At 42.1% G+C, this 27,585-nt stretch overlaps 1 protein-coding gene across 5 annotated transcripts; it reads right to left on the bottom strand.

Moving 5' to 3' along the window:
- Positions 1 to 1,130: 1,130 nt before the first annotated feature.
- Positions 1,131 to 26,396, bottom strand: SPICE1 (spindle and centriole associated protein 1). 5 transcript variants are annotated; one of them, XM_087758734.1, is made up of 17 exons: positions 26,289 to 26,396; positions 25,590 to 25,712; positions 24,626 to 24,772; positions 20,521 to 20,623; positions 19,624 to 19,745; positions 17,909 to 18,006; positions 17,459 to 17,601; positions 17,092 to 17,232; positions 16,018 to 16,283; positions 11,955 to 12,086; positions 11,122 to 11,269; positions 8,523 to 8,747; positions 6,063 to 6,457; positions 4,566 to 4,734; positions 3,279 to 3,381; positions 2,879 to 2,966; positions 1,131 to 2,017 (listed from the first exon to the last, which is right to left on the bottom strand). In XM_087758734.1, exons 1-17 carry the CDS (start codon positions 26,370 to 26,372, stop codon positions 1,964 to 1,966), a joined length of 2,541 nt encoding a protein of 846 aa, XP_087614860.1. In that variant the 5' UTR covers positions 26,373 to 26,396; the 3' UTR covers positions 1,131 to 1,963. The 5 variants fall into 5 exon arrangements, with proteins under 5 accessions (XP_087614860.1, XP_087614861.1, XP_087614862.1 ...); XM_087758735.1 differs by having other exon boundaries at positions 25,665 to 25,712; XM_087758736.1 differs by lacking the exon at positions 8,523 to 8,747.
- Between the last annotated feature and the right edge of the window lie 1,189 nt (positions 26,397 to 27,585).

The following is a 27,585-nucleotide window of genomic DNA, read 5'->3' as shown; positions in this document are numbered from 1 at the left end:
TGGAGCCCAAGGCTGGGGACGAGCGGCTGGGGGAGCTGGGGGTGCTCAGCCTGGAGAAGAGGAGGCTGAGAGGAGCCCTCATCGCTCTCTGCAACTGCCTGAAAGGAGGCTGGAGCTGGGGGCGTCGGTCTCTTCTCCCCAGGAACAAGTGATGGGACGAGAGGGAACGGCCTCAAGCTGCGCCAGGGCAGGTTTAGGTTGGATATTAGGAAAAACTTCATGGAGAGAGTGGTTAGGCATTGGAACAGGCTGCCCAGGGCAGTGGTGCAATCACAGTCCCTGGAAGCGTTCAAAAACCGTGTGGATGTGGTGCTTAGGGACACGGTTTAGAGGTGGACGAGGCAGTTCGGTTAACAGGTTGAACTTGATAATCTCAGAGGTCCTTTCCGACCTTAACGATTCTATGACTCAACTTGCAAACAACTAGTTATTTGATAGAGCAGCTTCAAAGTTAAGGAAACCAGATGATGACTCAAAAGGTTCAATCCCAATCCCGTATTCCAAAAGGAAATCTCAGACGTTACAAAGCATGCGTAGCAACCATTAGCTTGAAGGATGTCAGAAGCGACTGTACTAACGTGCGGGCACTATGGTTACGTAGTCCATCCCAGCCTTGGCATTCCTGCCTCCGCATGAGTTGGGGGACTTCTTCCAAGCAATTTTAACTGTTACTTCACGAAATACAGCACTATGGACCTTCTTCACTTCCCAAGTTAACACTGGAAAAATAAATTGCAGAAGTGCCAATGAATATTTGATCAGGTCCTCTTTTGAATCCCACACTTTTTAAATTTTCTAAATCTGCTTAAAAGACAACCCGCCTTTAAAAAAAAAAAAAAAAAGGAAAAAAGGAAAAGAAAAAGAGAAGTATCTTCATTCTCTTAAAACTGAACTGATCGAAAGGATATGGGCTAGCCCCTTTTAATGCCCCACCCCATCAATATCTTTAGGGGCAAATTTAACAGTTAAAAAAAGAAAAACATCTTTACTCAAAATTCAGTTTTGAGACTTGCAGGTATTTTCTTCCTTGGACCTGCAGATTTCTTTCATTTTTTTTTTATGTCCATTATAAAGGTTTTTGCCCAGGTTTACTACAATGTAAGGAACGGATACATAAGCATTTCCTCACAGTCCTAGATTTTATTGTTAATTGTTAATAAAAAAATGATGGCTACTTTAAAAAGTCAAATAAAACCAATATAAAAACATGGTCATTCGAGTATTATATACACACATAACAAAACAGCTTAATACAATTATATCACAGTTTTCTATTGTATCAAAGAGAGCATACTTTAGTACACAGCAAATAGAGATTCTGATTTCAACTTCAAATAGTCACTTTATATTTACTATAAAAAAATTAAATGAAATTTTTAAAAAGCAATCCTCAAGTCCAGCTGTAATCCCCGATCCGTTCACTGCACAGAAAACACAACTTTTGGGAGCAACTGTAAACCACAGAAGGAACAAATTATTTCTGATGCAAATTCTCATCCATCAGGAACAGACTGCCTTCCTAATCTCCAGGTTGCTTTTGAACATAGGTACATTCCCTCATCTCAGTTTTTCTTGACTTTTTCATTCCCGTATCTTGTGCGAATACATTCTCCAGAAAGTTTCACACGCACTTTCTAAAACTGCCTGTCTTCAGCGTATCTAACACAGATATCAGATGCTCATTTGGATTGCCACAACAGCCTCAGGTTACAATCCTGTGAAAAGATTCATTCAGTGAAGTGGGGTGATGCCACAGCAGCACGTCCAGTTCAGAAACTCGCTCCCAGGACTTCCTGTACTGCTGTGTATGGCACGAATTCAGTATCGGACCTTTTTATACTGATGGTACTGACATGAAAGCACTTCAGAGTTAAACTGTACATCTGGAGAGGGGGACTATGGTGATCTAATTGTGGTTCATAAAAAAAAATTTAACAAATATAGGACTTGAGTGCAGCTTCCTTTACACAACGTGCATTGACAATGCAAACCAGCCGCCTTCTTTTGGCTTTTCCACCTGCAAAAGAAGAAACCAGTTGAAATTCATACATCATAAATTTCCCCCAGACTTGCTAGTTAGTGCTGGCTTGTGTAGGATTGCCACGTACCCATTCCCTGATACATAGCAATTGTCTGCCGTAGGCACCACGGAAGTAGTCACACCACCTACTTTAGACACCCAGTTTAAGCCACATCTGCCTTAAGAATTCCGTATTTCCTCTCTGGGGATGTATACTTCACTGTCAGGAAAGGGAGACTTGGACACTAACTTTGTTTCTCTTTATTAATTTAGGTTATTTTGGACATCAGGAAAGACAGCATTCAAGCATACAAGCAGACCTATAACTGGTTTACCGGACTGTACTACTGCCCCGAGTTCCTCATGAAAGCACCTTGCTGTAGTCTATTCTTCTCTTTGCACATCAGGAATCAGAAATCCAGATTGGTGATTTTTCTTTCCATTTGGATTTATTTACCTTTCAGCAACTGATTTGTGCAATGGCTAGGTAAGAGCTCGCTCGCCTCTTATATGCGGCTCTACCAGTACATCATAATGACTACTTGAAATTCTCTGGAGCCACCAGTGAAAGACTGTCAGAGGTTCACAGTTCCAACACATGAAGGTGCCACAGCAGAAAATGTAGTTACAGGATTGTTCGCTTGTAAATTACAGCTCTGTGGCAGCGAACAACTAATGTCACTGGCACTCGGGTCTCCCCTTACCAGCTGTGCAGAATCCAAACTGCCATGAATCAATTACTGTTAGCCTCAGTAGACTTAAGGTAGGACAGAGCTCTCTCCCCTTCTTTGTCTGCCTCGTTTTTTCCTTATGTGACACTGCATTCAAACTTTCTGGCAGAAGATTTTTCAGTCTTACCTTTGGCCTTTGGCTGACAGGAGTTAATCTCACACTTTCTGATGTGACACTTAGGGGTGAACAAGGTTTGCTACTCTCTCCTACAGACCTGTAGACATTCAAAATGAGAGTGAAAAAGTGAAAAACGGAAGTGATTACTAGAATCATGTCTCAGATCTCGAGTTAGGACCCCTCATCAATACTCTTCCAACACCCCACGTCATCTGTCTTATGTCACATTGCAAGTATTTTAAATACAAACAACAGAAGCCATCCCATTTCCACAGAGTTGAGCGTAATGAAGTCAGGGAAAGTCCCTGAAGCCGAAGAAAAACATGGCAGTTTTTCCATTGCATTCAAGTTCTGCTGCATGGGCAATCAAAACACTACAAAAATGAAATAGTAAAGGGTTAACTTTCACCTTCTTATACTGGTCATACTGGCAGGGGAAACACTATCTTCTTTGGAGCTGTCCATAGCAACTGCGACGGGAATAGACACTTCGATTGTCCTCCTTGCATTTTCTAGGCAATAAATAATAGCTTGATTCTGATGAGAACACAGCAACATTTCACAACGTTCACTTCATTTTCCCGTTTTTTGAAGGGCATCACATAACTCTTCACAATTGCACAGAATATACAGAGCAGACTAAAACATCAGGCTGAACATCAACCCCGTACCCACTCTCTGAAAATGACAGATGTTGAAAGCAGATACTCAGAGCAACTATGGACAACGTGCATAGATACAGAATGATTCTTCCATGGATAAACCTTCTGGGTTTCGGCAATCAGAGGCTGAGACATTTCTGATTTCTCTACTTTGTGCCTGTAAGATTTTACTTATCATGCTGAATCTATGTTAAAATAGCCATAGAAGTGTTAAAAGTGTTACGATCCCACTGCCTGAGTCATTGCATATGCACCTGCATGCATATGCACACACACGCGGTCTCTCCTCCTCAAGTCCTTCCCTTTATACATCCTCTGTGGTTTAGGAAGGGGGAAAGGGCGGGTGTCCCAGACAGAGCACGTGTACGTGCTCACGCACAGTTCTGCCTGTAACTGCAATAACTCCATGAAAAGATAAAGCAGCCCTCGCCTGCTGGAGAGTATTTTTGTTCATAGTTACACATGACAGCTAATCTGTGGATCTTGACTCAGCAAGAATATTGCCTTTGCTAATTTATCTCTTCAGATGACTGGGAACTTCAGTGACTTCCTTCTGTTAGCACTGGCAGTAACTCAGCAAGGTAGTCTGATGGAAAGAGCACTCAAAAGACCAAAAACTAAAATGTGGTCGAGAATCGGATAACCACTCTGCCGCGATTTCTAGAAGCCTGATGTAAATACTCAGTCTTTTTGTAAAAGATTCTCCAGCAGAGAGGACTGATGAAAAGGCCCAGTTCTGCCCATCAGTGACTATCTAGCAGAACTGTTCTGCAGACAAGGACATAACAAAGAACAGATTTACCATAAAGCATGATATTTGCAGCAGACTAATTACTAAGAAACTAACTTTAGGAGCAGTTTAGCTGATATATTTTTAGCTCTTTAAAGTAAGGAGTGTTTGTACCACACAGTCATCAACAGCAAGTGCACTGCTGACCGCAGCTGCTGATCCAATCAGATAAGGACAGAGAACTCCCAAAAGGGGAAAAACATTGTCTTACTAGTTTTTGTTTCTTCTGAAGCTGGGTACTTACCAGTATAATTTAGGGATGGGGGCAGAACAGATGTCATTGGAGGGACCATATCGGCAGCAGCTAATTGCTGCTGGTCTATTAGCTGCAACAGTTTATCACGTGCTTCTGTACTCTGGCGATTCAGCTCTGCTATTCTTTCCTCCAAGCTCTTCGATACCGCGAGATGAGTCTGCTTGGATAATTGAGTAATTACTTCCAAGTAAAAACTTACAATTCGCGCCTTCAGGGAGAGCATGCAATATATTTCAAGTACTTCTATGCATTTAATTTGCAAACTGAAAGTAAACTTAATTATATATATAGCAACTCCTGTGAAAAATCTGATTTTGTCCCTTTCGCTGTCCTGTATCTAGGTTCTTAATTGACTAAACACAACAATAGTTTAAATTGGTCTTCCTACAAATAGGAAAAAACAGCTATTGTCTGTATCACTAAAAAAAAAAAAAAAAAAAAGGAAAAAAGAAAACCCCCAACTATCCAGCAATTAACCATAATTAAGAAAATATCGAAGCAGAGACACACATATTCAGGATGGTGTGGGGAAGCAAAAGCAGATTTCTAGCAGAAGTATCCTGGAACGCATCTTTAAACCGGGTTTTCATCCACTTTGACCCCTCCCCCTCCAGTAATTGCTTCCACAAAAGCAACACTTTAAAAAGTTTGCATCATCTTATACAATTAAATGACTAAACATTACACAACGTAATGCAATGCGGAAAGCAACAACGCTCTGAGCCTATATTTACATGAGGAAATTAAAAATCTTTAGGATCCTTAACTGAACAGTAATTCAGCCACTGCGATGGAACAAAAGTAAAGACAGTAGCAAGGGCAGGGATTAGGCCTTTCTGCGATGTTAACGCCACTCACTGGGGTGCCACTGAATAGCTGCTTAGTTGCAGATTAAAGGTTTTCTATGTGAACTGAAGCATTTAAGTTCTCTCTTTCCCAAAGATTTTGGGATTTTCACCACACAGCAGGACAGGTAAGACAGATACAACTAGTACATCCACTATAATTAAGTATTTGCAAGAGAGGTACTTGCACCAACTTTAATCTCATGGGTTTTTGAGTCACAGTAGCAGAAGAGATGTATGGCATGGATTTAAATATGTATTTTACAAGCTTGACAAGAACCTGTGGCTTGGTGCGGTGCTTTCACTGTTAATATTATCCAAGCTACAAGATGTATACCTGATCATGTTGCAATCACACCTCTTTTTGCAGCATAACCTTACCGTAAACTTATAAATGTGCCGCACGCTTTTCAGCACTCATGTACAACGTAGGCCCAATATGAGAAACTGCTGTTGAGCTCCTTAGGGAATGATACCAATCACAAGTCTCCAAGCAAATGAATGAAAATATTTGTTTTGCTACTCTCTTCCTTAAAACAACTGACAACAGGAAAGAAACAGTCTTAAAGCATCAGTAAGCTATGAGGAAGCAGATCAGCAGCAAGGGGAATCCAGCCTTCCTTTTCTGTTAAATTCTCACCTGTCCTTGTGCAGAGTCTGGACTAGAACCTGCATTTCGTACTGGGTCTGGCTGATGTACGCGGTCACTTGTGTCTTCAGACAAGCCTCTGAATTTGCTCAGCTGCGCTTTAATCAGAGAGTTCTGCCGCGTGAGCTCAGCTATCTGTCCCAGCAGATCACCGTTTTGAAACAACTCTTCAGCTGTGCTGTTTTTTCTAGTGACACTTGGGCAGGACAGATTGGCTTTCTCACGGGAACTCCCCAGGTCTTTGTCTGCAGGAGGAATTGGTTGCCTTTGAGAGATGAGACGGTTTTCCTCAACTGTGCTCTGTGTTCTCAGGGAGGAAGGTGAGCTCCTTTCCTTGCATGGTTCTCTTTCGCTGTTTTCAGGAGACTGAGAAATGGCTGTAAACACTAAAAACAAGAAATAAAGGAACAGTAAGGAAAGAGACACGCGATCCTCATCAAGGAAACTAACGATGACTTTATTGCATCAGGCTAGTAATAAGCAAGCAGGAACTTGAATTGTAACATCTAGCCCGAATGCTGTTATGCTACTGATCAATACCACCCTATGCAAGATCCTGCTGCAAGAACTCACCAGGTGTAATATTTCCTATTGCAAATAGTCTTACATTTACATGATTTAATTAAGAGATAGAGAGAGAAGTCAGAGAGAAGATTAATTGGTTTGAATTTCTTAGCTGATACATAAAACACTACTTCTTAGTTAGTCCTCCATTTTCCAATATCCAGTTACCTGACCTAATAAACTGTAAGCCTGTGGTTTAGTTCTGATATTTATACTGGGTTGGTAACAAAACTTTTAGAATAATAAAACAAAATAATACAAGACTTTTGGCATAATAATAAACTAGGTACTTACTCAGCCCCTAAGAAAGGGGAAGCACTCCAGCCAACAAAAGTAGTTAGGTGTTTTTTGTGGTCATCATTAGCAGACTGATAACACACCACACACGCACGACCAAATATGTTACAGCACTGTCAGCTGCTACATGTTAAGTCCAAGTTGGATTTTGTGATCAAACTCAGATTTTCCATGCTTTATATACCAAATAGCCCCATTCCTTCCCAAGCTTTAGCTTTTGCCTCTTGAGCAGAGCATGACATTTAAAAATGTACACATAAATCCGTTTTATCAATATTTTTTCATAAAGAAACGTTCAAGAAGTTTAACATTTGTTGAGCCATTTAGCATCCTTAACAGTCTTAAAAGACTTTAAATTTCTCACACAGCTAATATTCTTGTTTCAAATGACAGACAACATCCGACAGTTCTCAATGAGACTGAAGCCAGATGTTGCTCTTTGCAGAAAGCTACCTTTAGTTCACTTTCTCCTGATTTATTATGTGCCTCCTTGCAGCACAGGCGACCACCAAAAGCTTGAACTAGATATAAACTTCCAATTGTCCTGCCGTCTCCTTAAATCAAAAGGACTTTTGGGTTCATTTTCTGACTTGGAAAAGTCTTACAAAGCAACAAAGCTGAAAGGGGGGAGAAAAAAAAAGGAGAAGGGAAGGCACAAAATCCCACTACCGTGCCCTGCTTCCCGTCAGCAACCGTCAAGCTAGCCGTAGCCATAGTTACCTGCCTCTCAACAACAGAGGGTTACAGGGCCCTAGCACGTTCAGTAGGATGCATGCCATTACAGCGACAGTTGCAGGACAGCTAATTTTTAGAGTCACAAAGCGTCCTCTCTTCTGCTCACTTCATTAAGTTTAAATGAGAAACACCTCTCCTTATCACCCCTGATAAACTTTCTTCCTCCCAACAACCAGAACTGAGCTACCGACCTATAAAACTCCCAAAGCTTATGGATTCTGACACAAGACTGAGTTAATCTGGTTATCCGGCACCACATAATTTCACCTAAAACTTCTTTGGCCTTTTCCTGTGTATTAAATGAAACCCAATGGAAACCTGCTCCTGAAGCTTTTAGAAAAACCTCTGCTGGGAAGATTGGCTCAAAGCAAGAGTACGCAGCCTCCAGACATCCTGGTTTTTCTGCAGCACGGGCTGCAGAGGCATTGAATTTCCAGTCTTCAGTGGTCCCACCATTAAAGGTGATGGAGGCTGGATTACACCATCAGCAGATGGAAGTCTGAGATGATGTGCTGTACGTCCCAGACAAAGAGCTACAGCAGATCATACAGAAGTGACAATCAAAACCGGTAGAAAATAAAAATGCCAGTCTGGATTGCCACTGACAGGACTGCAGACAGTAGATGGGAGAACTGCAGGGGACAGAAAGTCTAAAGGAAATCTAGCAACAGGCATAGAAACAAAACAAATACGTATCTGGGGGCAGAAGTAGGATATTCCAGCTATAGGGCCAATGTGTCTAAGCATACAGATTGAAAGTTTTCTATACAAAATGCTTCTTCAAAGGTAGTACGAGATTGAAACAGTAACACGCTACACAGACTCTCAAGTCTACTACAGCCAGAGAGATCTCACCGTTCTGGAGGGGAGATAATTCCTGACTGCTCTTCTGCCGGGGGGGTGACAACAGCACAGCTGGCTGGAAAACGTGGGATGGCAAGCTTCTACCAGCTCCCGCGCCACCTGAAGCGCCTGACCTCTGGAGAAACTTAAAAGGAACTTCTTCCTGTGGGAATTTCAGCATACCTTCCCTGTCGCCTGCATCAGCCCTAGGCTCAAAATAGCTCAAATCAGGTTTCTCTAAAGAAAGAGACAAAGCAGAGATAGAATTTAAAAAAAAAAAATATTAGTTTTAGCGCAATAGGGAAAATTCTCAATAACAACTCTTATGTTCAGGCATCTGAAAAGACAGACTAGAGCATGTTCCCCCCGCACTGCTAACGTCCTTCTGATCCCCAGGTACAGAACTCTTCCACTGGAGCATAACACAGATTTTCACTGGCCTTAAGAGCAAGACGAGCTCTTATACATAGCCTCATAATTTCAGGATATTAGTAACAGATCTGTTTGTAGCCCACGCACAAGACTTGCCTGTTCCTCACAGGCCACGTGTATTTCAGTGAGCTGCATTTGGTAACGTTCTCTTGAGAAAAGCAGACCTACGCACTTGTCCCAATGAACCTACATTATAAATTTGATGGCAACAGTGGTGGAGTGGAAAACAATTCAAAGCTTTTTTGAGCTCTCTGATAATCTTTTTATGACTTAATTCAAATTGGACATCTCTTCAGTAAAAGAAAAAAGTTATTCTTCTGTATTTAACTACAACTAGCTTGTGTCTACATTGCCATCCATTTTGAACATACCAAGGAGGCACAAAATGAATAGCACGAAATCAAAGCTGTAGCTAGCTATGAGACGACTAATTTTAATACGCTTACATCCACTGCTCCATTAGTGCTATCTTTGAATTCTCTCTTCACAATTTTGTTCGGGACATTTGTTCCCAAAAGAGAAGTTAGTGGAAAATTAAGCAAAACATACCTGGATGCCAAAATGCAAGAGACAAAAAGCACCCTTCAAAGGCGAAGAGCCAGAAAAGGCTGTTCGCATAAGATACTGCTTGCAGTTCACACTACCGAGGTTCTGAGATTGAACTTGGAACCCGCCACCCACTGTTCAATGACCATGGCAAGAAACGAGACATCTTCCCGCCCTGTTTCACTGTACAGAACTGCGTTTCCAAAGTATCCTCCTCATGCTATTTGTCACTATGATATGCCCTCCACTCCTCTCTCGGCCACTCTTGTCTCTCCAGAGAAGTCCTGTGTTAACTTACACATGGTTTCTGTGCTAAAACTACCTACCTCAAATGTTTCACATCCAGTCAGGTACCTTAAGGGTACAAGAATCTCCTTCTGAAGGAAGAGGAGGAGGAAGAAGTATTTTTGTAACTTTAGGAAGCTTTCCTCTCAGGAAGTTGCCTTTTCCTGAGAAGAGAGACCAATAAGGAAAAAAGAATGGAAATTCTAGTCTTGCAGAATTGTTGTATAGGAAGGTTTGGGGGTTTTGGTTTTTTGTTGGTTTTGTTTGTTTGTTTGGAGGGGTGCTTTTCCGACTGTTTGGATTTTATATTTTGGGGTAGGATTTTTTGTTTGCCTTTACAAAGCCTGGGTAAATCACAAAAAAGGGATCTGGTACGTGGCCTCTTCCTGAGAACCCCGCAGAAACAGTCAGGAAGAAAGTTTTTGACCACAAGACCAACATTTAATTAAGGAATACAAAGAGCTCCAAGGAGTCTTGGGATTCACAAGGAGTTACTGACCTTGAGAGCAAAAATGATGCATTTAAGCAACCAATCGGAGAAGAGAGTTGGGAGAAAACTCCATGGTGAAAGAATGTAAAAAGTACAAGGTGAATCATATTTGGTTAGTTTGGCCATCAATGCTACCAGCTTAACTTAGCCTGCATCTATGTTATATATCACTCGACTGGTCATTCACTTCTGATCTAAAGTCACAAAGATCAAGAAACAGACTTCTGTCTGGTTTGTTAGCAGGCCTCAGCAGCTGCTGCTTCTGGTCAGCAGCGACCTCCAGTGTCTTACAGAAGAACCAGTCTCATACCGTCAGGCTGCCTCAGCAACAGAAAGGCGAAAAACAACAGAAAGGCAAAACAGCTGGGTTTTGGGGTTTTTTTGCTTGTTTGGTTGGGGTTTTTTTTGTTTGGTGTTTTTGGTTTGTTTGGGGGTTTTTTTGTTTTGTTTTTTGTTTGTTTTTTTTTTTAGGACCCTCACAATAAACCTGACTTTGTAAGCCATCTTAATGGGTGAAGCCTACTCCCCTCCCCACCCCCCCCTTTTTTTTTTAGTATAATATATTATGTTAAAAGCTCAAGCCCAGGACTTGGCTAAAAGGTTGATCTTGAAGTCTTGATCCAGACAGAAGGATGCCAGTGCTGATGGAATACAACCTATAATATTGTTAGAAAATAATTTGTAGCGAACTGCTTGTGCTCATAGCAGAACCCACGGCATATGAATTTCCAGAAGTGCAATTCATGCTCACACAAGAGGTATTTATTCAAGTAGACATCTATCAAATACCAAATTTTCCACTACAGGGATAAACTAGCCACAACTCCCATTTCATCCTTCACACATGCATGCACACACCTTGGCCGTTCACTGGACCTTTGCTTGCAATTCCAAAATGGTTTGGACTTTGTTCTCTTCTGGGTTCTACCAAAGGGAGGCCTTTAAATGCTTGTGTGAGAGAGATCAGCTGTTCATCTGTTACTGTCATGTATTGCTGAAGCTTATTCTAAAGTATGAAGGGAAAACAAAAGAGAGAGACAGAAATCTGTATTCTAGCAACAGGAATTGCTATGTAACGGATTATATACCACAGGCAGCTCTGAGAAGAAATTCGGTCTCTCAATACCACTGCATGAATTTGTCGTATTCCAGTTAGGTATTAAATATTGGTGTCTCCATGTTTCTCATTTCTTTTCTCTCCTGCCTCAAAGAAATTCTTTGTTTTCCCTTTTCCTAATTGATCCATACCTCATCTCCTCTCCAACACAGCTTTATTGCTTCATTCCCAAATGTAACCATTGAACAAATCTACCTCCACTGCAAACTGACAGAAAGAAAAATGTAGTATTATATCTAGCGTACTCTGTTGCTCCAGTAGTGTTAACGGTATGTAAGCGTGGAGGCAGATGCTTAAACCTTTAGATTGATAAAATAAAGCTCACTTTAATGGAAGCAGCATTTTCTCAGGCTTTAAAGTTAAATATCATATAGGAAGACAAAATGCTGATTTTCCAAACACTCCTCCCCCCCATACCTGCTATTATCATTCTCAGACTCCGCATTCAACGTTATCATTTTTTTCCTGTTTATTGGTAAAATCTCCTGCCCGTATGACAATGCATCTCAGCACACATTTGCAACACAACTCAGTATTCTAACAGGTTGCTCTGAGGGGGGTGGGGGCTCAGTACCTGTATAGTAGTGTTTTCTTCCCTCACTAGAAGTATTTCTGCAGTCAGAGCATCAATCAGTTCTCTGTGTTCATTCAACATCTCCTCATGCTGCTGTCTCATCATCTCTTTCTCACGTAGCTGCATTTCACTCTGAAGAGCGAGAAAAAGTTAAAAACCTGCTATAACCAATACAGATTCATATATGGAAACAGGAATGGGTCTATATCACATCATACAGTAAGAGCTCTTCCCCCGTTTCCTAAATTGACTTCATTACTTTCATGACAAAATCCAGTTTTCAGGGCTTGAGAACCGTCAGAGAGCTTATTGTTCCTTCTTTGTTACTCCAGAACACTGTAGGGAATCCTATACATCCTTGTTCTTCTGCCTTTACAGCTTTTACAGGCTGTAACTGCAAGCGCTGTCTCTCCGCACAGATGCTGTTTTGTAAGTCGCATGCAGTAATCAACTAACTCCAGGTGTGCTGATGCTTGCCAGTATCCTGTGCCACTTGTGCCTATTCTTTAGCTTCCTTAATTCATTAACGACGACAAGTTACTAAACAGAGAAAGTAGTTGCTTTCTAATGTGTTCCCTCAAAGAGAGAAAAAGTTCTACAGGGTTTCATTTTTTTTTTTTCCAAAGAAGACAAAAAGGTTTACTTGTTAAGTAATCTACTTGAGCGTGAGGCAAAAGACCTTGCTGTAGAACCTCTTGCCCTCAGAAGATATTATCAATCTATTATTTTAAGACAGACCACTGCAGCAGCCAGGAGTCCTGTACAAGACACACAAGAGTCCCTTCCACCTCTAATGGGTAAATGGAATACACAACTGCCACTTTCTGGACCATTGTAGCTAAGAAAGAACGGAGGCTACAAGTCACACAAACACATCAGAATTAGCAGATGGTTGCTTGCATTTACTCAAAGGAATCCCTGAAAAAGAGAAATACATCCCATCTCCAAAACGCAAGAGATCCTGAAAAGCACCTGGAGTACTCTTCGCTGCTGCACAGACAAAATTAGAGCATGAGCTGCCCATAACATACCATAGATTATTTTCTGCTGGCATTGGGACCAGAAGTGAAAAACCACCCAGGAAGATGTGTTAAGACACAACAGCTCTGCAGCCACATAAAGTGAATGAATAAATAATTTTGAGGATAAACCACAGATACTGTCACTAGACACAAAGACAGGCAGATATACCTCTTTCAAGCCTATCAGAGACAAGCCATCCGTTTTCTGGTTCTCTTCCACCTAGAGAGAACAGCTTTTCTGTATTGATCCAAGCGGAGCAGGCTGGCACAGAAAATGGAAAAAACTGAGATAGTCCTATCTTTTTAGGAACCCAAGACAGCACAAAATAAGAACTTTAACCCTGGTAGCAGTGATGAAGCCTATTGATGCCTCAGATCATCTGGATGAGCTATTGTATCTACTCATCCTGCACAGCACTAACCTACTCTTGGAGGAAAAGCTTCCAAGCTTTTCAAATGTGTCTTACGTTTGTGCACAGGGAGGGCACCAGGGTTAAGAGATACATACATCCATTCCTACCATTGGGTATGACCGGGGTCTGGTATACCCTGAAAGAAATATCTTCATTCCAGCCCGTTGCCAGGTGTACCTCAATCTCATAAGCTTTGTTTTAACACCGCATCAGAACATGCAGAAGCAGAGATGGAGAACACAGCAGCACAGATTAGTGGGGTATGTGTATACTCTAACTTTTTGCCCTGTGAGTCTGGCAAAGAAATAGCATTCTTCACAGAATGGGGAAAAAAAATAATTCTAACATTCGGCAGATGACATTGAAATTCATTTAGGAACCAAGTCAGGCTCATCCACTTCCCTTTCAGAATTTCGTATAGCTTGGCAAACATTTCAGAAGTTTCTTTTTCCCCCCTTCTCTCTAGCCTCCTCTATATTCCCTAGGTTCTTGTAGCAGTTGATTTTTTAATCACTTATTAATACAGCTTGCATGAAAGATTCGGTAATTCAAGTTTCCCTTCCTACTTTTTAGACATAATTTTGAGAATAAATTAAGCAACATCCTTGATGGCAATTCTTCTGCATTCAGCTTTTCTGCAGCAAAGCTGGAAAATAATTTTTTCTCCACAGAAGAGGAAGGAAATCTTTCTAGAAGCTTCAAAACCTCTTGAAGACTAGTTGTTTACCTGAAATCAGAGGCTTTTTAAATAACCGCTGCAAAGTCACTTTCTTGAAATGCATTGCCAGCTGTAATTCAGGCATTGCAACTTTGCTAACTCTCCCGGCTAGGCAAGACAGATGGTGCACACAAGCATTTGATTTATTCCTAGCATCACAGGTTTTAGGAAATACTCAGACAAGCTATGCTTCTTCCCAGTGAATTCTCAAATTGTAACTGTAATTAAAGCTCCATGAAAAGGAGAAAAGTCAGTGAAGATTATGGATGCACACTATCTCGAGCAACTCTGAATATGATTAGCCACACCTTGTAGCTTGAGCGACTTCTGCGTATTTCAACTCATGAATTTAGGTAGTAAATCTAAAAAAGTTGCAGAAAATTCGGCAAGCAACAATTAACTCCTGGAAGGAAGGAATGGTAACACATCTATTAAAGTAGAAACAACATCAGACGTGCTCAATGAAAACTGGGCATACAAGTAAGAGTCAGTATACATCTTTCAAAATAGGTAGTCTCCTTAAACACTCAGACTCCTTGGCCTTCTGTCTGAGTAGGATAAAAGCTCTTAAGACACACTGAATGTTACATTCATAACGAGAAAGCAGCAACTAAGAAAGAAAAAAAATTTACAATCTGGAGTAGTTTTGGAAGAAGCCTGAGCGTCAAGAATAACTCATTTCTGTGGAATACAAATTAAAGACAATCTAAATAGGGTTATAACTGCAATTGGATTTATAATATGAATTTGATGCTATTAAATTGATGTTTTCCTAATAAATGGAAAAACATTCTGTTGGAAGTCCAGAAGATCCTTCCTCCTAACTGCAGAAGAACCAAATTTAATACTCTGCTTTGGTATTACAACTTAAACAGAGAACAAGCATTCTTAACTTCTTTTAAAACGTGAGATCTCCACAGTCAAAGTCCATCTTCTGATGGCAGTGGCTTTTCACTCTTGAATTGGCTATTTACTGTTTGCTTCTGAGACAGGTCTTGAAGTAAATTCTTCCATATAAATTAAATACAGGGTAATACAAGGAATAAGTTGTTATATAATCAGACAAAAAAAAAAATCAAATTTTAAAATAAGGTGGGTTTTTTTCTCCCCCCAATTATTATACACTCTGAAAAGGAACCAAAATAGGGCAGTTGCACATTCATTAGGAATCTATTGTCTTTGCTATGAAATGGAGCATTGGGGTTTAGATAACATTCTGCTGCATCTGTTAAGAGTGCAGGAATCTGGTTCAAAATTTCACATAGGCCCAATGAATCTGTGAGCCACTGCTGCATCTTGAGCAGCTCTCGGTTAGAGATGAAATAAAAACCACTCTTTTTCCCTTTTCTCTTTTACAAAGGAGTTCTACATGGCTTACAAGTAGTCGTCTTTATGGAATTCCACTGATCCCCAGCCAGTGCACTGCTACAGTGAGCACTTCAGGTCATGCTTGCTTAAGGTGAAGTTGCTGCTATGAATAGAAAAGGAGAGCTAAGGAATCCCTCAAAGAAAATTGAGGATTTGGGTCCACTGCTCTAGCGACAATAGCATTGCCTTTGGGAGGCAAAGGAAGAAAATGAATTTGTAAGCAAGGCTGTAGTTAATACCCTGCTACAACTCTGAATATATTTAAATAACAAATTTAAAACTATTACAATTGATATTTTCTGCTAATAGTCACCGAGAGACTTTCATTGCAGTCAACTCCTCCCTTTTCATTAGGGATACCTGTTTCTAGCAAACTAAAAGTTTTAACCCCTAATTGCATGCAATCCAAATAACAAGCAATGATAATCAGACTTCAAAGTAAACTGATTGGGAGACAGGAAAGACCAAAGTTCACATCTGTAAAGTAACTTTATACCCTTTTTTTTTTTTCACTCTACAGAAGCAATTCCAAGTCTTCTCACCTCTTTGAGGTAGCGCATCAAACGACAGAGAGCGTTCACCAGTGACAAGGTAAACCCAGTGAGGCCTTCACTTCTCTCAGTTTTTTGAACCTCACGACCTGTACATCGCTCATATTCCTCCAATTCATGCTCCACTTCATGTATCATGCGGTTGAGAACATCTAGGCTGGATTTGTTGTCCCTCCGAAGGTCAATGGGGATTGAATTAGCTGGAGAAACATCTCTCCTCTGTCTTGCAGAGTTCTGTCCAGTTTGTTTTCTTTTCACTGAGGGGAAAAAAAAAAAAAAAGCGTCATTGGAATTTCAACTTGCATAGAAAGCTTTGCAATACCAATGAAATTACATTGTTTATTGAAGGAAATCAAAGGAGAGGCCCTCTTTGCCCTGACCTGAAATGGACCATCAAAGAACATCCCCAGTCATTTCGGTTATTTTCAGATCATCAAAACCCGCATTTTCTGCCACCACATTAGCTTCTCTCAAGTATGACTGTTTGGTGCTTTTATCTTAGATACCTGTTTATACTTTCCTCCTTCTCAGTTAAAAGCATGGAAACAGTTTGCCAGTGAACAGCCTGGGAAAAATATCAGCCGCTTTCAGGTCTCATATTCATTGAGCAGCTCTTTTACAACAATCCTTTCATGTGTAACATTGTTTGTATCTGATGTCAGTCCCTACATACAAATGTGCATAGAATACGGGGACTGAAATGCATCATAAGTCTGTGCAGTGCAGAATAGAAAGCTATATCAGAAACAGAAAAGCCCTGCACCGGAGAGAACTCCATGGCTAGCAAGGTAATGGCTAGCATCAAAGGGCCATATTTACGGTTCCCAGATTCCTATGGACTTTGCTTTGCCAATGAACATGCAGAATACAGAGGAATACTCTACACAAGGGGCTGCGAAATGTCCATCCTTAGAGATGCTCAAAACTTGGCTGGACAAGGCCCCCCTAATCAAACTTTGGCGTGAGCCCTGTGATGACTTCCAGAGATCCCTTTCAACCTACATCATCTTATGATATTAAGGACCTTGGTCAAAGGGAGGTACGTCATTTTTAAAAGTACTAAACTTTTTGCTGCAATTTGCTTTTGTTTCCTTGAGTTCAGGTTCAGCACTTGTCTCACAGTGTAAGTGGCGTCTACAGTCTCTTCGTCGTCTTCATTCTGAAGTCTGGAATGGATTCTCTTGACTACACCGGTAGCATTGAGGGCTGATTTAAACACAAAACGAAACAAAAAATACACACAAGAAATATTTCAGGTAGGTACCGTTATACAGTAATTTTACTAGAAGTGCTGGCTTTTTAGTCTGGAAATTCATCGGAGCCAAATTAGCACATGTCTCTGTCTCTCACCCCCACCCAGAAAAGGAATTCCAGGCAGGATCCTGTGAACAGCCTAACAACCCTTGAGAGGCTGTGATTTGGCAAATCCAACCTGACTGATCCAATGATGGAGAAACAGTTGTTGGAGTCAAAGGCACATTTGATTCCTGTGATAAGGTAGTTTTTCTCATATCCTTTTCAGCCCACAACTGAGAATTCACCAAGGAATTTTCTTCTCTCAATAACCGAAGTAGCCTACATTCAAAACAAGCATAACAGTGAATTGTAATAGGATACTAGCATGATTCTGGATTACCTGTACAGTCTAGAAAGAGCTTTTTAAAATATTTGTAACTGCTCAGGCGAGTTCCCTGCTCACATTCACTCCCAGTGTGAATGTCACAACAAGGGGTTTCCCTAGAATTCTGAGGTCAGGAAAGGAGGACAGGGCGGGGGGGGGAACAGAAGAAGTAACTGAACTATACCCATGCAACACCCCTTTAACTGCATCTATTTCCAGTATTAAGAAGGTGGAAACCTGAATGGATATATTTGTACTGACCTGTCAGAACCGATGTTGGATTTGAAATTCAGCGAGTCATGGTATCCATCTTCTGATTGATAGATTGATAATGCTTCCTCTTCCACTTCATTAAGAGCCTTTTTAGGAGGCAACAAAGAAAACAAAAGGGACTTCAGAGCAATTTCAATTTGTCTTTAGGAAGAAGTTAGAGATCAATTTTCTGAAATTGTTTCAAGAAAAGAAACCAAACACATTTGTTTCAGTCCCTACCTCCAAAACAAAATCAAGAAGAAAAAAAAAAAAAAAGAACAACACATCCTTCTGTGCAAAGAGTTTTGAGGGACTTTAGTACCTAAGAAATACTAATGCTGACAATTGTCTCTGAAAATAACACAGCAAGTGATTAATTCAATATCCAATATTTTATTTGGATGATTTATATTAAATAAGAAAGACCACACACACTGTAGAATAAAAAAGCTTTAAAAGACTGTACCGAAACAAATACGGAGATACAGCAGGCAGAACGTGGAAAAAGCCACATAATTATAGCATCTCTACAATTTCAGCCATTTGACATTGCAAGCTAAACAACCTGGTAATGAGATCTGCAAAATTGCATTTATATTCTATGTGTAAAACGCAACCAGAACAAAATACAATCCTATGTACCACATTCATAGCAAAACTTAAGCAATCAGATTGGGAATCAGGGTTCCTCAAACTACCAGGTTTCTGTGCTTCTGGGTAGGCTTCAACAGACAGCCTTTAACCATGATTTTCGTAGGCACATAAGGAAAAGAAAATCTCACAGAAGCTCAGCAGACAACTATCAGTACAGGTGTCTTAAAAATCTAAGCCTATCCTGCAGCATGCGTCCAGTGATACAGCTTATAAAGACGCTGCAGTTAACTTTTCCTATTAAAAAAACCCAAAAAGCAAACACATGACAGAGCAGTACTGCAACTCGAACTGCAGATATTTGTGCAAGATAGTAGGGAACAGGATTAGAGAACCAGGAGAATATGACACCATCACTTTCACTCCCACAGCCCTTTTGGTCTTCATCAGTGAGCTGCTTTCCGGGACTGTCATATGCCTGTCCTCAAAGCACAGTGAGCATTCCAGGTACAACTCATGTTATGAAAAGAAAACAGAACACAATGGCAATCTAAATGAAATTTTAAACAGATTTAAACCATTTTTAAACTTTTTAAACAAACCTAAATAATTGTAAAAGGATGTGAAGTATTAAAATTTAAAACTTGGAGGACTAATCAAGGCTGTGGAGTTAACTGGGGTACATTTGCATGTGTGTTATCAGAAATAAACTGGAGCCCAACTGGCTATGTCCCCATTTAAACAGATATAATTAGAAAATCAGAGGCGTATTTCGATACATAGAAAACAACTCTTGTGTCACAACTAATTGCTTAGTCTGTAATTACTCTGTTCGCTTGCTGGTAACTCCAGAATTTAAAAGGGAGAGCATGCTAATATGAGAGAGCTTCTACGAGACATGAGAAGTTGGTGTCTCTCATATTCAAAGGTAAAGAAATGAAAAAAAACATGATTCCCAGAGTCTCACAAAACAAACTCACCTCCATTTAACACCATTTTCTACGTATGTTATCAACATGTTATCAATACACAGAAGAAAGGTTTAGGTCTGCTTGGAAACTCTACCTTTGAATATTCTGATTTTGTGCAAACAAAAAAGCTACAGGACATGCATGGAACTGAATACACATTACCTGGGAATCCATGACAGATTCACTAAGGATGGAAAGCTGAGTGGGAGGATCACATTTTTGTACAATGGGTCCTTGAGATGATTCTAGGTCACAGTTAGGAGCCATTGTTACATTAGGGAAACCTAGAGGAATCAGACAAAATAGGGAAGAACACAGAGGACTCGGTCTGTAGTACATCACAGGACTTTGTGCCAAAAAGCAAGCTCCCGTACTTTGCAGAAGAAGGGCCACAGGGATGTATGTCGCTTTAAACAACTGCCAAAGGCCAACCATAGAGTTATCTTAACACATTCGGTCATACACCAGGCTTTTGTCCTTCTCACCTGCATAAATACACTTGTGCAGAAGCAGCGTGTAGGATGAAACAGTCATTATAAGCAAAAGAGAACGGCAGCCTACAGAGAAAAAGAATCTAAGCTCAAGATTTCACATGCAAACAGCCAATCCTGCCTTTCAGCAGTGTAAGGGCCCGCAAACGAGGATAAGAAAAGGAAAAGCCTTGTTTGCGAATTGATGATAGACCTTCAACAATATCCAAGAGCAAGCAGTCAACCCACGTAGCAATGCGAAGCAGAACTACTACGGTGGCTCGAACCGGTGCCCTGTACAGGCCAGTCGCTGGGCTGTGGAAATGGTGAGCGTCAGGTGTTCCACAGTAAGCGATCCCAAATTCCACAACGGACCGATACAACAGAATAACCGGCCGCGGCTCGCTCTCCCCTGCCATGGGAGGCGTTATCCTCATCTGTGTTTCATCCAACATGAACAGGATCAATCATACTACGTTAGACGATGAGAAGAAAACAGTTAAAAAGAATACTTTGCAAAGCGAGGCTATTTATGAAAACCAAGGAGATAATCTTAAACGTGCTACCACATATAAACGAGACGGTCTACCTGTTCGTGTGCGAGGAGCATTCCGAAACAAGTCTTTTGCCACAGCCATAACCTGATCAGATCGTTCCAATACATCTTGCAAATGGTATTGATCAGACAGAATCTGAAAGTATAGCGTATAAGGAAATATTTCATACTGAACAGACCGATTTTTCCTTTGTTTATTTGGTATTGTTCTTCTAAACAGTTAGCAAGAGAAGAGCCAACAGGACAATGTTTGCCAAGTTGGTACTGTGCAATTAGATCCTAATTAAGATAGATTGGAAAAACATACTTCATTCTGAATGACTACATTTCACCTCGTTTTTCTGAAAAATGAAGCAGTTATTACTCCTGGGGCCCCCATCAGCACTGATTGTTTCTCATTAGAGCAAATCCTCTCACTCCCTTCTGCTCCCAGCCCGATACAAACAAGAAGCTGGGTGTTTGTGACACACTCATCAAAAGGAAGGCATATATCTGGCAATTAAAAAAAAAAAAAAAAATCAGTATGCATCCTCAAATCATTTGATTTCAATTACCTACATCTGACAGACACCCAAAAACCGCACTGTTTGATTAGATCCAAACCAACTGAGGCAGACTTGTTTCATTCAGCCTTGACTATTGAAAATCCTGTCAAAAAATTAAGCCACCTACCGCCATAAAAATTGCAACAGACAAACTCAGCTGACTACATCTGGCATCAGAAGACATTTTGGGAATCTCCACCCATTTCTCACAAGGCACAGCTTCTGTATTCAAGGTCTCTCCACCCCAGTATTTGAAGGCCATCACTGGCACCACGACGGCCGACTCCTAAGGAGGGAGGTTTTTGAGGGCAAAGCAAGAGGCGCTCAGCTGCTGTGAGCTGAATGGAGCCGACTGGGGACATAGCTTCGTGGGCAGAAGGCCATTCAAAACTCGTCACTGACTCGTGGTTTCACACACAAAGCTGGAAATGGCAAACTAGTAAAATTATATCCCACAATCTGGGAAGAAGGTAGTTATTCTTAAATACCTGAGAGGAGACCAGATATGCGAGCGACTTCCACTTCATCGCAGTTAATCAAATTCAGCCAGAGAGACTGCAAGTACTTTAGAAGATCCCACAGAGAAGACAGGCTCACATATGCCCTCCTACACAAAACTTGAGAACGGAGGAACAATTTCTGCTCTCCCACGAATCGTAAGAGGGACTGGTTGACAGCAGTTTCAAGGCTCTATATGCTGTTACCTCCACAGACTTTCTTTCAGTGCCCATTGATAAGTTTGCTGTTTTATTTTCAGCTTCATTCAGGCATTTCACCTGGTGCCCTCCCCATTTTACTGGTTTTTGTTATGTCAAGAAGTTTCCCCATACACCTAGTTCGCATGTCTGTCTAGTCTTTTGAGCCTGAATTACACTGCAATATATCTCCTCATAACCAATTTAGCAAATCAGTGAATCTTCATCTTTCAATCATCTCACATATCCACTTTTCCAAATCACTCTTCAGTTTCTACACTTGATACTAACTAAAGTTTTTCCATTTTAGCCATCTGATGTCAAAAAAATGCAGGCTTTTAGACAAAGTCAGGCCAGATCTGCAGAAGAAAAAAACAACCAAAAAACAAAACAAAAAAAACCAAAAAACACCTTGCCTGTTCCAAAACATCATTGCTTTGCCTGAGGCAATTAAAACTAAGGTGACACGTTTAATCAGACAAAAATTATTCCAATTGATTTGTTTTCATCCTCCCTACTAGATCTCTTTCAGCATCAGCAGGTTCCTAGGCTTCACCCTCCTGCTGAACGTGTTATGAACATTTTTAGAGCATTGCTCCCAAGGTAGATTAGCTCACAATTGCTTGTCATCAGCAGAAAACAAAGTGATATCAGCTTCTAACCCCTCCAGGCCCATTTACATGCCCTCGACAAATTCACTGAGTGCTGTACCTTGTCCCAGTTTAGTATCACCTATGAATTTCATTAAAATTAATCTTCCTTCCTGTTTCAGATTGTTACTAAAGATAATTAAACGGGACTGATCCTAAAACCTTCCCGCTATGATAACCCACTCACCACCTACCCTGCAGTGCAATACACTACTGTTATTTTTAAAATAAGTTGTTATAGGACCGAGCAGTGCAGTACCTATGCATTCACAATCCACAGTATAGAGACAAACTCATTTTTTAATTCAGATTTATAAAACTGAGGATTTGTCTGCCTAAAAAGTTTTATAACTTTTACACTCTTTCTCATCAAGAAAAAAACACACTAGTAGCAGCATCTTCCTAGCTTCTGTCTCCGAGTCTTTTGCAGTTGAGTAGGATTCAAGGGGCTTAGGAAGCTACACTCACAGCAGTAAATAAGGAAAAAAGATCATCAAGGTAACGGAAACAAGAAGACAACCCACAGTGGTTGTGCTCTACTGGGAGACACAGAATGAAGAGTCTCCCCAGTTACTCTGAACAACAGGACCTAGCCATTAACAAGATTTAAGCTAGAAGCAGGCAAAAATGGCGACTCTCCTCCCTCTGCTTTTTTCTCTACACACAAGAAGACGCCAGCGTTTCAAGCAGCAACAGCCAGATGGGTTTCATCTCGCCTGGCATCATCTCCTTTTGTCTTCCTATCTGGAAGCATCTTTTCTCTGATTCAGAAGTAGACACAGGGTATGTTGAATAAAGTAATCTCTTAAATATGGATGTGAAAGCCACTCAGGAGGAATTTTAAATTTGTGCAGTCATTAGAAATGGCAACGAATATGGAAAATTATTTCCTAACCGTGAGTTTCACATCTGTGAAATAACAAAGTCACATAATAGATAGTCCAGCCAAATCTTAGAGCAGGTAGTCTAATCTACCTTTGTGATACATAATTTACTTCTGGCTGGAAGTCTTATTGAAACTAGCCTACATTCCCTAACTACATTAGGGAAATTTGTGTAAAAGTCCACAGCTTCTTAAATACGCCACTACAATGCACTTGGCAGAAAAGCATGAGAATAACAAAGGTCAAAATTAAAGGCTTGATTAGCACAATATCCTTCAGAAAAATTCTACTGTGATTGCAGAGAAACAGGTGTCAAATAGGAAACCAGAAGATGACCTTTAATTCTGTGTACTTTCATTTGTTTCTGTCTGTGCTTGAATGTTCTCAGAGTTCACAGAAAGACAAAAATTTACAAAAGATGAAAGACAAGAGGTCTGTGGTGATTAACCCACCGCACATTTACAGGATGACTAAATCATGTTTATATTAACTGCTAGGTGAACATTGTTCATCCTCATTCTTCACCAACAAGAACAAATCTGTTTGCCCAAGTGCCAATGAAGTCCGAAAGCTAATGTTTTGCAATTAGTTCTCATAACATATAGCAAGGAGTCACCTGCCATGTGGAACAAAAAGATAATGCCTATCACTGAAATCCCTTTTCAGACAGTAAAAGCTACTGCCTCTGTTAGCGAAGTTTAGGTTTGCCGCTACAGTTCAAAATTCAAAAGCAAATTAAACAATATTAATATTTTCAGCCAGAGTGCTTCAGAATGCCTAGAGAACAAGCATTTCGATTCCCAGATGACAAGCTTGTCTGCTAGCAGCCATAGCTCTTCAACCTTTGTTGTCAATTTTCCCTCCAGACAAGCTCTTCCTTACCAACTTCTTGCCTCACCCTTTTTGCCCCTATGACTCCGCATTTTCTCTGTTTAAGTAAGCAACGGCAGGTAAGGATGTCCGCCCCAGAAAGAGAAACGTTCATGTTTCCATCAAGGGAAAATACTAGTCAGGAGGAGGAGAAGGCAAGACAGCAGTAAGAACACAAAAAACACACATCCTTTTCACAACACAGAGTTTAACTCTGCAAACAGTTCCTGCTCAGACGCAGAGAGGCCTGCAGAATTACAGAGGGCACAGCCAGGCAACAAGGATCAAATGCACAACTGTATAGATCAGTTAATATGTTAAACAGCCTATTCCAGCATTGCATGCATGCAGCAGGTAGAGGAGGGACAGTGTACGCATATACGAAGTCAAATTATTCAACAAGAGGAGCAAATGTTGACCTACGTGCAAGAGCAGTTTTCCACTACCGCTGCAAATCATCTGCAGCAGGCTGAAAGTGCAGATTTAGCCCTCACCTCACGCATCAGAGTCAATTTCCTTTTCTCCAAGGAATCAGCAGCCAGTTGTTTTTGCTTCTTCCATTTTCTTTTCAGTGCTTTCTCTTGCAGTTCCAGATGTGCCAGTGCTTTGTTTTTTGATTTGTGTATTTCATGGCGACGCAGCTACGTAAACATGAAAGAAACCATTTCAAAATCAAGGGACAATCTAAAGCAAAATTTGCAGGGTAATGCTAACAAGCTCTTCTTGATTTTATCATTCATGTGCTGAATACCGTTTATGTAACTTCAAGGTAGTACCAACTGACAGCCTCACAAACATCCAGAAGTGCAAAATGCCATCAAGACCAGCCAGATTTAAAGCGGCTCCAAAGGTGAATGGGGAAAGTCTCATAGTTTCCATCTGCCCTACACCACTGACTCAGTAAGAGTTTTCTCAGGTGTAAGCTGTCTGGAAGCAATCAAGCCAACCATTTATAGAACTGAGTCTCTCTCTGCTATTGTGCCCATCTGTCCTGACTAACCTGTCAAAATTTGTAAGCAACAATAGCTCATACTGCCTATTCCATTCTGGTAATCAGTGCTACCAAGGAAAATGAAATGTAACTTACATATTTTGTAATGAACAGGTCGTTCAGCACAAAGAAATTGTGTTAAATTGTTTAAATGAAAATCGAGTATCCTCAGAATTAGAGAGATTCCCAAAATAAAGCATGTCTTTCTGTCCTTCCAGCAGAGATAGGACTTAACTTCAACTACTCCACTGAGTTTTTATGTATTTATGGTTTTATGATGGTATACACTTTATTGAAATAAAAACTATGGCTACTGCTTCCTAATGGAAACAGAAAACTGGAAAACACCAACTGCCAGAGCTGGGGATGCATGACATCATAAACAAAAAACTAACACGCAAGAGCCAGTATTTTCAGAAGCTTAAAAAGGGAGATTAAACATTGGCAGAAAGCATCCCCGTACGTACGGCGAACACTGATGCTGGATCACCAGCTACATCTCCTTGCTGCAGAGCAGGAACAGTGATTGACATTAAACTTACTATGTCCTCAGGAGTGGCACGGTGGACTGTCAAATCATGGACGGTACTCTGCAAACAGGAACCAGAGGACGCATCAAAAGCCAGAACTGAGGACGAACGGGATTTTTTTCAAGGTTCATTACAAAACCCCTCTAAATTACAATGTAATTAGCACGGAACTGCACAATGGTGCGTTTTTATGGCATCGCAGAGCACCCCAGCCTCAGCGAGGTACGCCATCAGCAAAACCAGCCCTATGGAGGCCGCGCAGGCTCTGCAGCCCGAAGGCGGGCTGCCGGCTGGGAGGCCTAACGGAGCAGGGCCGGGGAAGCCAGAGGGGCCACGTCCAGGCCAGGCCCCCTCAGCTCCCGGCCACGGGACCCCCTCCCCGCCCAAACCCCCCACACAAACCGGGTACCTCCAAACGCCAGCCCCCGCGGAGGACGGCGGCCTCCGGAGCCCCCCGCAGCCGGCAGGCCGGCGGGCACCGAGGCTCCCCGGCCCTTCTTCCCCAGCCGGCCAAGGGCCACCCAGCAGCAGCACCCCCGCCGCCGGGCCCGCAAGCCGGAGGAGGAGCGGGAAGAGCCGCCGAGGCCGCAGCAGGCCCGGGGCCTGGCTCTGCACCCGGGAGGGGGGAGCACTTACGTCCCAGTCCCGCTTCGCCGCCGGCGGCCGCCTGGGGCCCTTCCTGCCGGCGCCGCGGGGCCGCGGCCCGCGCAGCAGCGACATGGCCGGCCCCGCCGCCGGAGGGGGCGGAAGCGGCGCGGCGCGCGCGCCGCCGCCCGCCGTTGCCATGGGGACGGAGCCGGTTTGCTCCCCGCCCTGAGGGGAGGAGCGCGGCAGCGGCGCCTCCCGCCCCGGCTCCGCCCAGCGCTCCCCGACCCGCCGTTACCCCCCCCCCCCCCTCCTCACGCCGCGTTCCCGCCGCCGGACCCTCCAGGCGGGTAGGTGTCGCCGGTGCCTGCGGCTCCCTCTCCTCTCGGGTTTCCTGGGAGGAAGCAGCCTCTGCCCCTGCCCGCCCCCGGGCGACGCCTCAGGGGGTGCAGATGACACCGCGCCTCGGCAGCTCCGGCCGTGTGCGGGGGCTCTTTGTGCTCCGCAGGGAGACTCGGCAGGAGCTGCTCCGGGCCGTGCCGCTCTTCGTGTCTGCCGCCTCCCGCCTGAGTTTCCCCGCTCACTCGTTTCATTCACGTCCCGCCTCGCTGCACAGACCCTCCCCAGCCACCTCGCAGCGTCCCTCTGAGAAAGCCTTGGAGACTTCCCCGTGCAAAAACGTACTTCAGATCCTATTGTGGGTGATTAAGAGCAGAATGTCACACAAACTATTAAATTAAGGTGACATCAAATTAAAGAGCGGCCCTTGGCTGTGGTTTACAAAACAGATCTCGTTAGCTGTGCCCCTGAGGAAGGGTGTACCTCCCCACCCACAAGGAATTTCCCGCTTCCACAAAGCGACTTGTTCTTAAACAAGGCATTTAGCTTACACAGGAGCGCAACCTGTTTCCCATAGGCTTGCCCCACGAATACACCACTTCCCTGTCACATACGTGGAAACAAGATGTAAATTACTGCGGAGGGTTAGAGTTAACATTTTGTATTACCGTGTGAGCTTAATATTTTGTCTGTTGGAGGTGGAAAGTGAAGACACAGGGTTTATCAACCTTTCATTCAAAACTCCTTCCTTGCTTAAAGAGAAAAATTCCCTTTCACCAAGATTTCCTCGCACTTGAGGTCCTCATCAATCTAACTCTGGCATTACCAACGTCACTGTAAAAACATTCATGGAAGGTGCAGGTGGCAATGGGTAATGTGCTGCGGGAAGAAATTGTGTTGCATGCGATACGAAAAGAAAAAGAATGAAATTATGAGGGGAGAAGAAAAGCGACACGAGAAAAACTACCAGGAATTGCCTCTGCTTGAAGTGCTGCAAACGCGGCTGAGG

This window comes from Nipponia nippon, unplaced genomic scaffold (assembly GCF_047370975.1).
Source record: "Nipponia nippon isolate SJK-2023a ecotype South Korea unplaced genomic scaffold, ASM4737097v1 scaffold_2, whole genome shotgun sequence".
Lineage (NCBI taxonomy): Eukaryota > Metazoa > Chordata > Aves > Pelecaniformes > Threskiornithidae > Nipponia > Nipponia nippon.
Note: the sequence above shows the minus strand (reverse complement) of the source record. Positions and strands in the feature narration are given on the sequence as shown.

Excerpts from the sequence above, each read along its gene's own strand:
- SPICE1 (XM_087758734.1), bottom strand. The coding sequence starts at position 26,372 with ATGTCGCTGCTGCGCGGGCCGCGGCCCCGCGGCGCCGGCAGGAAGGGC. Across the intron at positions 16,284-17,091 it reads AAAGCAAATTGCAGCAAAAA|TGAAAAGAAAACAAACTGGA; the intron begins GTTTAGTACTTT and ends TTTTCCCCTCAG. Across the intron at positions 2,018-2,878 it reads CTGTCAGCCAAAGGCCAAAG|GTGGAAAAGCCAAAAGAAGG; the intron begins GTAAGACTGAAA and ends CTTCTTTTGCAG.